This window comes from Emydura macquarii, unplaced genomic scaffold, assembly GCF_026122565.2.
Source record: "Emydura macquarii macquarii isolate MOO-44397 ecotype Brisbane River unplaced genomic scaffold, CSIRO-AGI_Emac_v2 contig_3348, whole genome shotgun sequence".
Taxonomy (NCBI): domain Eukaryota; kingdom Metazoa; phylum Chordata; order Testudines; family Chelidae; genus Emydura; species Emydura macquarii.
In genome coordinates, this window is record NW_027133485.1 from 1,838,707 (window position 1) to 1,853,824 (window position 15,118).

The window sequence follows — 15,118 nt, forward strand, 5'->3', positions numbered from 1 at the left end:
TGCGGGTCGTTACATTTTATAGACGTGTTTATGTGAAACATTAAAAAGGGAAACTGTTTCAGTGCAGCCAGGTGGGACCCGTCTTCAGCAGAGCAACATCCTCAGCTCGCACACAGGAGGAAGAGCAGTTGATTGGCCTTCGTTTCATGCCTGGGGTGGAAAGCCCAAGGTTAGGAGTCAGTGCTCACTGAAACCCAATGGGATGAAGATGTGTGAGACCTGGGCTTGGATTGGCCCTGCTGCTTCATCTCAGACGTCTTCCTCCTCATCGGTGAAGCAGGCCTATCAAAGTTGAAGTATGGGACGGGTCGGACCATAGGATGCCGTGCGGGGGCGAGCGTACAATGTAATATTCACCCTGTGTAGGAGACAGGGGGTTGCATGGGCCTCGGGCGATGTCCTAGTGCAGCCCCTGAGTGGTGCACCAGCCTTCAGTGGGATGTTAGTGCTGACATGGGATTTAAACAGCGTCCCTGGCCCCTCTGCACTTGATTAATGCAGCCTTCTCCAGACATGAGGCTCAGATGGTTACAGTGATCGTTTGGTGTCTTGAAGACTGAGACTGATGGGAGATGCTGTTGCCTTAGAAGTGTCTGAGGCAGAGAGACAGGCAGCAGGTGGTGTGGTTTTGGAGAAGAACGCATGGGAAAAGCAAGGCACACCGTAAATCGGCTGAGGTGCTGCGTGTGTTGTGAAATGTGTCCCAGGAGAAGTTGTGTTAGTCATGTTGCGTAATGCGCTACTGCCTAGTGCGCAGACACTACGGTGATGAGCACAGGACAGGGCTAGAATAGACCCGGGTGATTCAGGGAAGGGAGGGGGGGAAGGAATGGAACTGAGGAAATGAGCTTATCTAGGACTGCAGCTATAGACCAGGGTGCTGAAAAGAAGGGGCAAGGACGCTCGCTGCAGTAAATCTGTCATGAAGGAATGTGCACGACCCCACTACAGTCTGGGTAGTCCAGACAGTCCTATAAATATAGGTGTGTCTGGCCTTTATACACATCATGGCATTTCCCCACCAGTCTGCAGTGCAACGGTGCAATCTGCAGAGTTGGACGGAGTTCTGGCTGTTTATTTGATGGTCTCTTATTGTTCCTTTTGGAGTTATGTGTCGTCCTCTTTGCACCCTCCTGTCTGATCCGGATAGGCGGTAAAGTCTTAGGCTAAAACCTTTTGTAAAATTGGTTTGGTTCAAGTCTGGCATTAAAGCACAAATAGGAAAAGCAACAGCAGCCTGAGAAACTCACGGCATGACCCTCCCTTCCACCTGTTGGTGGTGGGTCTGGAGCGGACAGCCGACTGCTGTATGGTGCAAACTGCACGTCCTCTCCTGCTGCGTTGTCTATGATCTTCGTCCCTTCTAACAACAAAAAGCATGGTCTGTGTGGAAGGAGTTTGGTGGAGTTGAGACCATTTCCAAGTGGACACAGCTCTCCTCACATTAAAGCCCCACCCCAATTGCTACTAACGGCACTCCATGGCTGGCAGCCTCATACCATCTGTGGTGCTCATTTTGGGACAGTTTGGAACGCACTGATGGTGCGGGAGTGGACGCTTTCCGTGGCAGGGTTCCACCAATAAACAGAGAACCTTATGGCTGTCAAATCCATCTCCTTTCACCAGCAATGTGCCTGTGCGCGCTCTCTCTCCACACACACCACCACCAACAAATGCAATTAAACCCACATTATGGACTAGTTACCCATAACACTTCATTTAAAAATTCAAGCCGTCTGACAACAGCCTCTTGATATCTTTTGTTGCTAGAGCATGGGGCATGGCGTTGTTAGGACGTAAAAGCAGCAGAAAAAATGGTTGGTTCTTGAAATTGTGCACACACACACAGACAAGCAAAAAATAAAACTTACCGTGTGCTGCAACTAAGTGCCAAATTTCCACTTGGTGTGAAATTTCATGTAGGAAATGGAATGGCATGAAAAATAATAGGGTTTCTAATGGAAATTCCTGCTGACTGGTAAGTGTGGTGGAGACACACTATCTGTCTGCAGGGACGATTTATGACAGTTGATTTAACACTTTCACAATAAATGGACATTTATTGACAGTCAATTCTGGTGGAATTACATATTATGGCCACGTGGTCACGTTCTGATTAATGCTTTTGCGCTGGGTGCCAGGGGGCTGTTTATTTCAAGTGCCTGTTAGCTGGGAATTCATTTGGAAGCCATCGCCTCAGGGATGGAAAGAACCCATTTGTTTGGTCCTGAGGTGTATTTCCTATTTATTTCTACGCTGCAGGAATTCAATGTTAAGGAGAAGGCATAAAATAAGAGGGAACACTGTGCTCCAGCTGCCTGGCCATGCTACTTCCTTTTGTGTGTGCTGGAGCGTCATTAATCAGGTGGATTCATGTTTTTAAATTCAGTGAACAGAATGGAAAGGCAACACGGCCCAGTGGCTAGGGCAATGGAGACCCACGGTCTAATTCCTGCTGCTACCACCACGTTGCCGTGGGACTTTCTGCAAGTCTTTTCCCCTCTCTAGGCCTCTAGTTCCCTTGTCTATAGAGCTTAGTTAGACTGTAAACTCTTCCGGGCAGGGACAGTCTCTTTCTATAAGTGTGTACAGCACCTAGCACTGTGGGGAGTCTGAACTGCACTATAAATAATGACAGCACACTGCGGAATAGGACATGGCCATATGGAAGAGAGAAGGAGAGAGTCATTTCTGTAGCAGGCAGCCCGGTAGGATGTGATGACACTCATTCCCCATGTACAGCATGTCGCTGAGTTCCTCCCTGGCTGGGTTTGTTTCACCACTGATGTTAAATAAGTTCACTGACCAAACGTGATGTCTAAACGAGCACTCAAGCTGTAAGAGCATCCACTGAAAGCCAGAGGGGTCAGAGACCTTCTGCCCATGACCCACTTGATGTCAGGGAGTGGGAAGCATTCAGGTCACAGCCTCATCCTTGTGCAAACATCAGCTCTCGTGCTGCATGATTAGAGGAGCAGAACGAAGAGCGGCTTGCAGAGGCTCTGTGCGGGGTGGGAGGGAGGGCGAAGTGCTTGGGGGCCTGGGAAGGCATACGACCCCTTCCAGCTGCAGGCTGCTGGCTGCACTATGGGCAGCGGACACACATATCATCTCGCAGTCCTTTGGTGGCCTCTGTGAAATGCGCTGGTAGGCTCAGTCCAGCTCCTAGCGGGCAAGCATTCACAAACGGGCCCCCTCAGAGAGAGACAGAACTACCCACCTGCCCCTCTGGTGGGTTCCCCCAGGTCAGGGCTGAATCTAATCGGCAGGGAGGCGTACGGGGTGGGGAACTCATACAGCTACTGCCCAGGCTGGGCTCAAGGATGCTTTAGGATGCTCACTAAATAATAGAGGAAGATGCAGTCCCTGACTGAGGGAATTTATTACATGAATCAGACCCAGGCATTTGTCTTAATGCACTGGCAACAGGTGCAGTCTTGGAGCAAGACAGGTATCTGAGTATCCCCAGGGGATCATCACCACCATGGAGGAAGAGCAGGAAGAAGATGGCTCCAAGCAGACAGGACAGCATGGAGGAAGGAGCAGACAGCAAAGGGAGTATGAAAGGAAGCTAGGTCAGAGATGTAGACAGGGCCCAGATGGGGAAGGCACCTGAGGCTTGCTGTGGAAGGAGAGAAGCAGCCAGTGATGGGGCCAGCAAGGGGAGTGGCCGGGTCAGAGCAGGGGGAGAGGACGAGCGGTGTAGCGCAGTGTGGTGTGCGTCCTCGGGAGGAAGGACCAAGGGCTACGTGCTTCGGCATCGTCAGTCAGGCACCAAAAGAACAATTAATTCACTAAATAAAATACGCATTATTTACCTGTCTCTCCGGCAACACACACATAATTAGTTTATGCAAATATCTAGCTTAGGTTGCCTAAATAAGCACTGCGGAGTTCTGTTTTCCTGACTCAATGTGTATCTTGGTGCCCGTGTTTGCCAGACAGGCTGTGAAAGGCTGCTACATGCCTCACCTTTGGAGTAACGAGTGCTGGATGCTCCGACCCTTGCGAGGGGACAGCTGCTGTTTGGGAGCGGTTCTGACCGGCCCACCCCATTCCCTTGCACAGCTGGGAGATCTGAATGGGAACCAAAGGTTTTTAAGAGGAGTCGAACACCTCTGCTTAGAGTCTGATTCTCCATCTTCTTCCACTGATATAAACCAGGATTAACTCCACTGAGGTTACACTGGGGTAAAATCTGTGTAAGGGAGAGGAGATTCAGCCCCCTTTAAAGTCTGTTGGGGAGGTTTCCTCATTTGGCATCCCGTCTGCTGGACAAAAGTCTGCTTTTTGGCTTAGATTCAGCAAGGCATTTCAGTATCTGCTTAACTTTAAGCAGATGCGTAAGTCCCCAATGAGACATGAGCATGCGTTTAAGTGATTTTGCCGAATCAGCGCCTCTGTGGCGCTGGCACTTGCAATAATTCTGTGGTATAATAAAAAGCCTTTTTTGTTACTCAAGGATATAAAATTCTGGAGGTGGGTGGAGGAAACATTCGGAGGCTGGTAAGTGACTTTCTGCTTTGTGGTGTCAGAATGAGACAAATGAAAGCTTTACCCCGGCTAGTTCTTGCCTTAGACGCTGGCAGTCAGCACATCCTTAATTACAGGCCACCTCTGAAAAATCTGCATCGATAGGAAGGGATTTCAAAGTGCAGTTCTACGTTACCGTTACTAGCACAGGCCACAATGCTGCATTGGGCTCTCTAATACAGGCTTCATTCTAGTTGTGGCTGACATTTATTGCCACGGACATGGGGCTGTTGCTCTTATGAAGGTAGCTACTAAACTGGTTTTCTTGAGCGAGGCAGAGAAATTTTGTTTCCAAGCTAAAAGCTTATGACCCTTGGGCATTCAGGGAGATTTTTCTTTCCTGATTTATGGTGTTAAACCATTGCCTGCCATCTCTTATTTAACCCTATAAAACATTTTAGCAGAGAGTTTGGGATAGGATATCTGTCGTGCAGACAAAACTTATGCTAGGTGGTACTGATCACAGATTTATTTATTTTTAACAGGCAAGTCAGTAGCCAAACTCTTCCATGTCTCTTTGGCATGCTCCACTAACCACAGTCAGTGTGTGTAGAAGGGTCAGAGAAGGAGTCATGGAACTTGAATTCTGCCGCCTTTTCCGCCATTGTCTTGCTGCATCACTTTGGCCAAGACACTTAAACCAAAATATTCATGTGTGCACTGATTTTGGGAGCCCAAGATGGGACACCTGCTATTTAATGTTCAGAACTGCCGGGAACCCACAGCTAGGAGCCAAATCAATGGGAACTGCAGCTGCCACTCCTGGGAGTCAGCCTGAGGCATGTCAAGTTGGACACCCAAAACTCAGAGTCCCAATCTGAAAACATTGGCCTTCACTTCTCTGTACGTCATTGTCCTTATCTGGCAAAGGGGATTAATAACCCGGAGCTAACCTCACAGGCATGCGGTTTAGTAGCTGAACACTTGTAACACATTTTTGCAAGTAAACAGCTCCTATCATTGGATCTACAAGTATCATTATTTATTATTATTTTATTACTAGAGCAGGTAGCAACCTTGTTGCCTAACACTTTCCGTGGTAAGACCCTGTTTTCAGTTGGCTGAAATTTCAAAGGCTGAAATTTTCCATTCTGGTTGTTTGCTTCAGGCTGAATTTTTTTGGAACACTTCAGCAAAAATGGCTTGGCCATTTCTCATAACAAGGTTAGGGGAAAATATACAGTTTCGCCTATGTTAAAAAATTCTTACAACTGTTTTGTTGAGAAACTCTAGCACCTCTATGGTTTGGAGCAGGGACCTGATTGTTCCTATATTACCATTAGAGGACCATGTGGGAGCGCCCGTCTAAAAGAAAATAATTCCATAAAGCCCCATATTTTAAAAGATTGAACTGGAAATTTTCATAGATTTTTGTAAGGGCCGAAGGAATTATTCTTTTGAATGTCTGTTCACATGGGTCACAGGATTCCCCCCAGTGATGCCTGCTTTTTAGCCCATAAAGTTGGGCTGAGCTAGACATCGGAATTGATTTAAAGATTTCAAGTGCTGGTGAATCCACAATATCCTTAGGTAAGTTGCTCCAACGGTTAATATGATTCCATCGTTTCTAAAAGCAAATGCTGAGCAAAAAACAACAATCTGACTATTTTATGTGTGTATTAAGCATCAAGTGTGCATGATGCTAAACAAGACAGAAGTCAAGTCAAAGAGACAGCCCTTGCCCTGGGGAGCTTCCAATATAACATACCTACAAACCAAGCTACCTGTTGCTTTGTGATGCTGCCCAGGGTGGTCTGTTAGAGCTGAAACACATGTTCAGTGAGGAGAAGGTACAGTCAGGTAGCATAGAAAATGTTCCCTCCCTCAGGACAGGGGTGTTTATCATTGGTGAGTTTTACAGCTACATATATGCTCAGTTTCCACATGACATAGATGCCTCAAGGATTGTGGTGTCTGGCGCACTCTTGAAACGCTATAAATCAGTCATCCAGAGCAGCTGAATGTTTTGCAGTTTCCACCTGCAGGGCTTAAACTTGCCAAGTGAATTTCTTGTTGCCAGGCACCTGTTCATCGCTGGAATGTCTTTTAAAACTGGCCAGCAAAGCTGCACACGAGAGTGGTTTTAACGATTCACATTGGGCTGTCCTATTAAGGCTGACAGGGAAAGGAAGTGAAAATCTAGGGCGATACCAGACTGAATCAAGAAATAGTGTTAAGGGATGAAGAAAAACATGACTATACGTGACCTGGGCTGTGTGTGCAGCTGGGTCTGTAGCAGGCTTTGCATGTGACTGAGAAATTGATTGCAAAAACTCTGTAGGTTTGCGAATTCTTTCGGGGCTATCCTATGGTGGAAGAGTTGGATAAATGCTATTGTATTGTATACTCTGACACAAACACTGCTTTACAAATTACCATAATGCGTGTCCAGGACAGGAAACCGACTTGAAGAGAGCGGAATGCCTCCCACTCAGGAGATTGTGCCAACAACAATTTGAGGAGGAGGAGGAGGAGATGGCAGTGTCGTGTTGCAAAGCTCCGTGTGCCCAACTTTCCACATTGGTGTGACAGATGTTAGCCATGCTGCTGGCTGGACCAATGGAAGGCGCTCAGCCTGCACTCATCAGCCTCATATCTACGCACCTATATAGACTAGAATGATTCTGTATCTTGGGTATATGATGCATTTACATCTGCTGAGTGATTGGGATCATTGACCCGGCAGCGGATTTCCTTAGATTGCTCGGACCAGAATTCAAGTCCTGCTTAGGTGGCAAGTGCAAGTTGATGGTTTCAGCCTCAGTCTTGGTGGATGGATTCAGTGGCATTGGTACAATTTTTATGGTGGGGGTGCTGAACAAAACTGCAGACCTTGTACACGATGGAAACCACTGCAAGCCAGGGCTGCTGTCACACCCCTAGCAGCCTAGTTCCAGAACCCCGGGGTGGATTTCAAACTTCACCCTCTTTTTTAGGCTGAGACCAAGAAGAGTCCAAAGGGAACAGAGCTTGTGACAGACAAACCTTGACAGGTTCAGAGTTTAGCTCAGCAGCTCAAAACTCACCTAAATGCTTCTCTGGCTTCATGCTGGACTGTTTGCCATGGGGCCTCCTGACCTTGAGTTCAGCTAGAGTGCAATTCAGTGCACTACCCCTTAGGTGCTTCTGAAAAATCTCTCCTCTCATTGTTTATCATCATCCTTTGTATTACTGTACTGCTGAGAGGCCTTCTGGGCCCCATTATGTTAGGTGCTGTACATACATATATGGAGGGTCACTGCCTACAAAGCTTGTAGCCTAAGACAAGCTGGGAATATCAAGAACAGACTTTTGTGTGGCATCTTGGCATTTCTGCTTAAAGTCAGAAACCAGGAAAGAGGGAGATGGACAACACCCAGAATAAATAAATAAGGGATTGCTCTGAGCCCTGACCAAAGGTTCCGTTTCTGTCCGGTTTGAGCTTCAGGGCTCTTTGCATCTGATTTGAACTGATTTGCCATTCAGCCAGCTGGCTTCACTGTATTTATTTATATTTGTTTTAAAGGTGCCTGCATGAACTCTGAATGCATGTACAGGCAATAAGGCACATTACCCAAACCAAACCTGTAGAAAAGTTTAGGACTTTGCACCCTAATAAGCCATATGGGTACTTATAGTTTCGATGGTTGGAAAGGCTGGTTTTACTGAAAGGCAATTTTACCCCTGTGCAGAAGGCCAACAGAAGAGCTATGACTGTGTGAAGCCCCACTTACACATTGGGTGGTACCCACGCCCTGTACTCTGAATTTCATCTGACTTAGCAGAAGCCTGTCACTGGGAGTGTTTGAATAAGACGTGAGGAACAAAAGCATAGTACAAAGTGCCCCACTGTTCATTCACACGTAGCACTGAGACATGCCCACCAGCATCCTGGAGCCCTGTTACTTCTTGGACTCTCTGGGGTTTCCATAGAGAGCCTATCACATTTCATCATGAAGTCGACTGTGAGGAAAGAAAATGAACACTTTACCTCATGCTGCTAGAATATTACTTCCTGCTACTTCATTTCTGGGTGGCCTCCCTCTGTGACTTTCTGTACTTGAAGCAACATTGACATGAAAGGCAAAAAATATGGCTTCTGGGTAGGCTGCATCTGCAGCAGACTGAAATCTCTGGTTGTTAAGTGTTCTGCTGCAGGCGGCAAGGTCACAGCCATCTCTTCGGATGTTGTAAAATTCATCTCTGGGATCTGCCTGATTCACAAATGGTCCACGCCCTGGGAACTGGAGGCCTAATCCAAAGCCCATTGTAGGTAAAGAGAATCTCACTGACTTCGGGCGGCTTTGACCCAGTCCTGAATGCGGACCGGAACTCAACAGCATAAAAACGCTTGACGCGCCAAAAGCCAAAGTGAAGCAGCTACATTCCACGAGGCCTGAGAGGGCCAGAGACAATGGCTGACTGAGGAAGGACACGAGGGATCGCAGGGAAGGATGGATACACTGGAAACGAGCAAGTGCCATGCCCTGGGGACCACCACACCAAGAGAACCGTCAGCACTGACCCAACGGGAGAGCCCGGGAAGGTCTGGTCTCAGGGAAGCTTCTCAGCCCTAGCTAGACTCCCAGGGAGGCCTTAAAACTCACGTGGGTCCAGCTTACGTGGAGTCATCCCCTCCCCCCACACACACATTTTGCAGACTCAGCAGGGACCCTGCTCAGGGGAGCTACCAGGAGCAGCCCTGCCCACATCCGGTGAGCAGGAACATAGCAGTTGTGCAGTCAGAGCTGCCACCAGGATTCCTGGGGCTCCTGGGCAGAAGTACCCCCACGCCACACGAATGGAAGCCTCCACCCCTCCCGAAGGCAGTGGGTTCTTAGCATCCTTAAGGGGAAAACAAACGGGCTGAAGAAAGAGATCACGAAGCTGGAGCCAAGGCGGGAGCGCAGGGGCGGAGGGGGCAGGGAAGGGGTAGACTGCATAATTAAAAGGAAGGAGTCCCCCTGGCTTCGCTGAGATTAATAGAAGCCTAAGAAACTGAAGCTGCATCACAAATACATCTCTCCGCACAAACTGCTTGCCTCTCCGAGTGCTGGGCATGGTGCCCTGAGGGCATCAGAAGGATCCTGTTGCTATGGAGATTATTTCTGATGATGATGATTACTGTATGGTCTCCATAGGCACTGGTGTGAGAACCAGGACAGATATAGATGATGGATGGACAGACACACAACCAGAGGGGCAGGCAAGGCTCCACAGGGTGAAAAGGTGCACTGGGGGCCGATTTCTCCTCCTCTTCCTCCAGCAGCTGACTACTCCTGACATATCGCACGCCAAGGGAGAGGAAAATCCCAGAGTTGATCTGCCCTGAGAGTCCAAGATTAGAATTCTGCCCTTGGTTTGGGCCCAGTTCTGCATGGCAACTGCAGTGGGATTGGAAGGCGCTCAGCACCACCCAGGATCACCCCCTCTGGGAAAAGGAGCCTGCCTGGGGTTGGCTGGTTGAAGTTCTAGTCTCCAGGCAACCTGTGCTGAGAACCCAAGTGACTGTAACAGAGAGGCTGTATGGCCTGGTGACTAGGGCACTGGGCTGGGAGTGGGGAGGCCTGGGCTTTATTCCTGCCTCTGCCACTGACCTTCTGTGAGACTTGGGCAAGTCACGTCTGGTCTCAGTGCCTCAGTTTCCCCTCCCAACTGTGCCTATTTATATTGCAAACTGTTGGGGGCAGGGACTCTCTCTCACTGTGATTCCAGTCAGAGTCTCAATTTAGATGCTGCTGTGATACAAATGAGCAGTAATAAACTAGTGGCCTGTCTACACATGGACCAGGGGAAAGAGCGTTTCTTCCTCCCCCTCATGTCTATATGCTTTTTTCCATCTCTCCCCGCTACTTGAAACGCCCTTTCCACCTGGCCTTTCAGCTGCCTGTGCTTTGAGTGCTGTGCTGTGATGTGTCTGAATCCCACACGCGGGGTGATAACTGGGCGGCGTGGGCCCCTGTGGACTGGCCCTGGTGAGTTTCACCGTGAGCTGAGTTGAAGCGCTGAGGCATGAATCTCCAAATGTTTAGCGTTTGCTCTGTTCTGATGCCTCCTTGGATCTGCGAACCTTGGGCCAGACCCACAGTCGATATAAATTGATTATTGTGGCACTAGGCCAAAGACCCACATTGATTGCTAAGATCCTGGTATCTCCTTCCTCGGGCTGGAGGAAAAGCACAGCCCATCTTGTGGCACTGGTGTGTTTCTGCTTTGGGCTGAAGCCAGGAAGGCCAGGCCTGCCTCAACCTGGCATAAACATTACAGTGAAGTTTACCGAACACTTACCAATGCTCCTTCCATTTGGGAGGCTTCTCCCCTGCCCTGAGCGCAGTGAGGGCAGGTGCCTAGGAGGGCAGCCCGTCAGAGGAGGCTGCATGCTTAGGTGGGGATGGAAGTGCCTTGGGGTCTAACGGCGTCTCTCTCCCTGTCTCTCTCTCCGCACAGAAAGCTGATCTGGCCGTTGCACCTCTCACCATCACCCACGTCCGGGAGAAAGCGATCGACTTCTCCAAGCCTTTCATGACCCTGGGGGTCAGCATTCTCTACCGGAAGCCCAACGGGACCAACCCCAGTGTGTTTTCCTTCCTCAACCCCTTGTCTCCTGACATTTGGATGTACATTCTCCTCGCCTACTTGGGCGTCAGCTGCGTGCTGTTTGTCATAGCCAGGTAAGGGGCGCTTCGAGGCTGCATCTTCCGACCACCACGCTTGCTGCCTTGCTCCCAGACCCTTTGCCGGGTTCAGATCCATTTTGCTGCTTGGTGTCCCACCCCGAGGAGCCTGAAAATTAAACCTGTCCTTTTACTTTCCTTCCACTGCACAGAGACAGGTTGGTTAGTTATTGTAGGGTCACTCATGATCGTCAGACTGCATGCACTGTTTATTTTCCCTTTCTTGCTGAGGGATAACTGGAGCACCAGTCTGAGCATCCTTTGTTATTGTAGGGTTGCACATGATTCATAGAGAGCATACATGGTTTGTTATTGTCCTGTTGGGTTGCTCCCGGGGGCCTAATTCTGATCTCACTTACGCTGGTTTCACACCATTGCATCCAGTAAAATCAACGGATTTACGCTAATTTACTTTGTGAGTGAAATTATAATCCAGTCTGCTGTTTGGGGGTGGGGTTTATTTATTTACTGTAGGGTCACTCACTGAGATAAGCATGCTTCGATATTGTAGGGTTGATGATTACTTCTATACACGCTGGTTTGTTATTGTAGGGTCAGTCATTTGTGAGCACTGGGGCGAGGCACTGTGGTTTGTTATTATACGGTAAACTCTCCTATCAGCTTTAGGGCTGACCACGCTAGCCAGTTAGGGCAGGATTTCTTGGTGGTGGTATCACGCTGTGCACATTGCTTTGTTATTGTAGGGTCTAGCAGGGCCTAAAAGTGCTGCTTTTCTAAATGGAAATCAACAGCCATGGAACACAAGAATTGGCAGATGGGATGAGCCCATTTAGCCCAGTGTCCTGTCGCAACATGGGCCAGCTGCGTCAGACAGAGGAGCCAGAAACGTTGTCGTGAAAACGCTGGGCTCGCTGCCCATAGCAGAAGTTCCTGCAACCCCCATTAGATAGAGATTGGTTTAGAGCCTTCCCAATGTTTGTTTTACCCTACTGAAAGCAGCTGTGGGTGTTCTCGTGTGTCCGCCTTTTCTGAATTTTCTTGGCCCCAATGACATGCTGTGGCAATACGTTCCTCAGGCAATTACGTGTTTTGTTTAAAAACAAAAAGAAAGCATGGCCTTTCTGTTTCATTGAATGTGCCCTAGTTGTGATGAAGGGTAATGGGAGCACCTGATTTACTTTCCCTGTACCCTCCATTACTAAATATGCCATTTGCATATCACCGCTCCTTCATCTCTCTAAGCAGTCCCATTCTCGAGACACAAATCTCCCCCTAGCCCAAAGCATGTTCTCCTTCTGTCTCCGAACCCTCTACCAGCAAAACCTCCAACCCTCCCCATAGCACAACAATGGGAAGCCCGTTGCTATGTATCTGAAAATGTGTCTGTTTGCAAAATTAACATGCAGCTAATCTTCCTGTTTAAAACCCATTCCTAACTTTAAAAGCAGCAACATTTGCATACATTTGCATGCATTATTAATTTCATACAGTCTTTTGTTTGATGAGATGCACAGTCTGGAGCCGCTTCAGAGTGTACACAAGCAAAGCATCCATGGCCCTGCCATTGGACGATGGCCCATACATACGCTTGTGGGCCCTTCATGCAACAGGAAGGTCTCTCTCGGAGGCACTAGTCTCATTAGCCCTCCCTCTCCTTTTGATTAATATCCTTAATTGAGTCGTTTTGTAATGGCTTTGCTTCCATTTTGCCTGCCACTCATCCATATTTATGGGACGCAGAGACAGCCTTGTTTTGGTTGTCTGAAGGGTCCTCAGGGGTGCTTAATGCACCACATAAATGAGCTATTATGGCCACACTTTGCTGTTTATCATTTCAAAGCTCCTAAATTGGGAGCATGGAGAGCAGCCTGCTCCATTGTGGCTGTGCTTTTCAAGTGCCTCGCTGCCTGGTGCCTTTAGGATGATGGAGATGCTGTGGGGGTTTTTCCCAGTATCTAGAAGGGCTCCCCATGCCCTCCTGATGTTATTCTGATGGGCTACGTTTCCTGCGCTAAGCCGTTGACCATCTGTCTCCTAGAGACCAGCCAGAGGCACAAATAGCAGTGAGGTGCCCGACTCCTGTTGCGCGTTAGGCACCTCACTGCCATTTGTGCCTTGAAAAATCTCCCCATATAATCTCCAGCACCTGGGTCTGCGCCAGCTCTCTGGGCAGGCCCTAGTGCCCAACTGCTTCCTGGGATGGATGGAATGGTATTCTCCTTAAAGCCTCCTTCAAAAAGAGCAGCCTGCATCTAATCCACTGACATTTCAATCAAAAATTCAAAGCAGAGATTAATTATCAAACTGCAGTAACCAGAATCCACTAACCCTGATGTTCCAGCACTGCTGCAATTTGCAACCCTCCTGGGTTCTCTGCAGCATTTAGAAACGATTACCTGGGTTTCGCGTGTAATATCCTCATTACACATACAGCAGTTGTCAAAGCAAACTCTGCTTAGCAGGCAAAATATTTGTTCTCTCCAGAACATCTGGACTGGGGAAGCAACTGATTCTTCTTGCACTGGTGTAAATCAATAGTAACTCCACTGAAAGCAAAAGGCATGCCTAGGCCCGAGGTGTTTTGAGGGTAAGTCAAAGGTTTACACTTATGAGAACTGTTCTCCTTCCCAGTCCTTTATCCAGTGACAATACTTAGAAAGGACCTAACCTTTCACAGCTTCACATCACTCTGCACTGCCTCTTTGTCTGTACAGCATCTAGCACATTGGGGTGCTGGTCCATGATAGAGTTGCTGCAATACAGATAACAAAGGGTAATCATTATTCCTAACATTGTCCCCATTTTGCAGATGAGGCAATGGGCAGAGCTGCTTTTAAAAAATGAAATTCAGATTTTTGGGAGGGGGACAGAGAATCCATTTTTTTTTTTCATGGAAATGTAATGCCATTTGTCAACCATTTTTCAGGCCTGTCGGCTGTCACACAACAAATCAGTAGCAGAAGCGGGGTCAGGATTCAGTAGTTTCTGGCTTCTACTCCCACACTAACTCAAATGTTGAGCCACAATTTACTTCAATGGGAATCTTGCACATGAGGTCAAAAATGACAACGATTGTAAGTTTATAAAACGCCCTCCGCCTGCAATCGTACCAAAGGAATTTACAACACAGCCATGGACCCAACCACAAAATGTGGGGCCAGATCCAAAGGGGATGTTATGAGTCAATCCTGTTAGAGAATTCATAAACAGCTGGTGAATTTCATCCCATAGGTAGCTACAAATCATGGGAGGGTGAGGATCATAGCAACATAACGCACCAGTCATTCACTTCCTGGAATATCTTCCATTCTATACAGTATCTAATTGAAACTGCAGGGGAAGCTTATAGAGGTAGACCCAGAGAAGAGAACACCAGCTGCTGAATTACCAATACCGCTTTTATAGCTGTGTAGTTTGAGGCCGGAAGGGACCATTAGACCATCTAGTCTGACCTCCTGCATAGCTCAGTCTGTTCATTTTCACCTCTGTACCCCACACATTGATCCCAATGACTTTAATTAGACCAGAGCTTTGCAGTGCTTTGCTCCGGGGATCTGGTAGCCTCACCGCACCTGGGTGGCATGGCTGAAGAGCAACAGAACATGCACTAGCAAGCTGCAGAATTGTATTCTTACAGCTCTATCCTGGACCGACTGTTGTCAGTGGGTGTTTTGCCATTGATCCTTCTGGAAGCAGGATAAGATCTTTAGCAGTTTTGCAGCATCAGAGAGAGAAGCTACCAGATACTTAGCAAGGAATGAGCTGTTCATCTGGGAAGATGAACACAGGCTAATTATGATTAGCGAAGTAGTCTGCTCTCTGTCTCTGTTAACAATGCAGAACGTTGCTAGATGGACTCTGTTGACATAGTGTATTTGATTTCTTGTGTGGTTTGAAATTAGAATCCAGAGTTCTGAGTTTGTTTTTCCTTCTTCACAGTGGGAACCAAAAAATCCCTAAAGCTCATCCTG

The 15,118-nt window shown here is 48.0% G+C and overlaps 1 protein-coding gene across 2 annotated transcripts in view; it reads left to right on the forward strand.

Moving 5' to 3' along the window:
- The window catches only part of GRIK3 (glutamate ionotropic receptor kainate type subunit 3), a 201,227-nt gene that overhangs the window by 159,827 nt on the left and 26,282 nt on the right, over window positions 1–15,118 (forward strand). The window contains exon 11 of one of the 2 annotated variants that reach the window (XM_067533963.1): window positions 10,960–11,183. In XM_067533963.1, the coding sequence (XP_067390064.1) occupies window positions 10,960–11,183 (224 nt within the window). Of the gene's footprint in view, window positions 1–5,018; window positions 5,092–10,959; window positions 11,184–15,118 lie in introns of those variants that run through there. The other variant, XM_067533964.1, reaches the window with a different exon arrangement.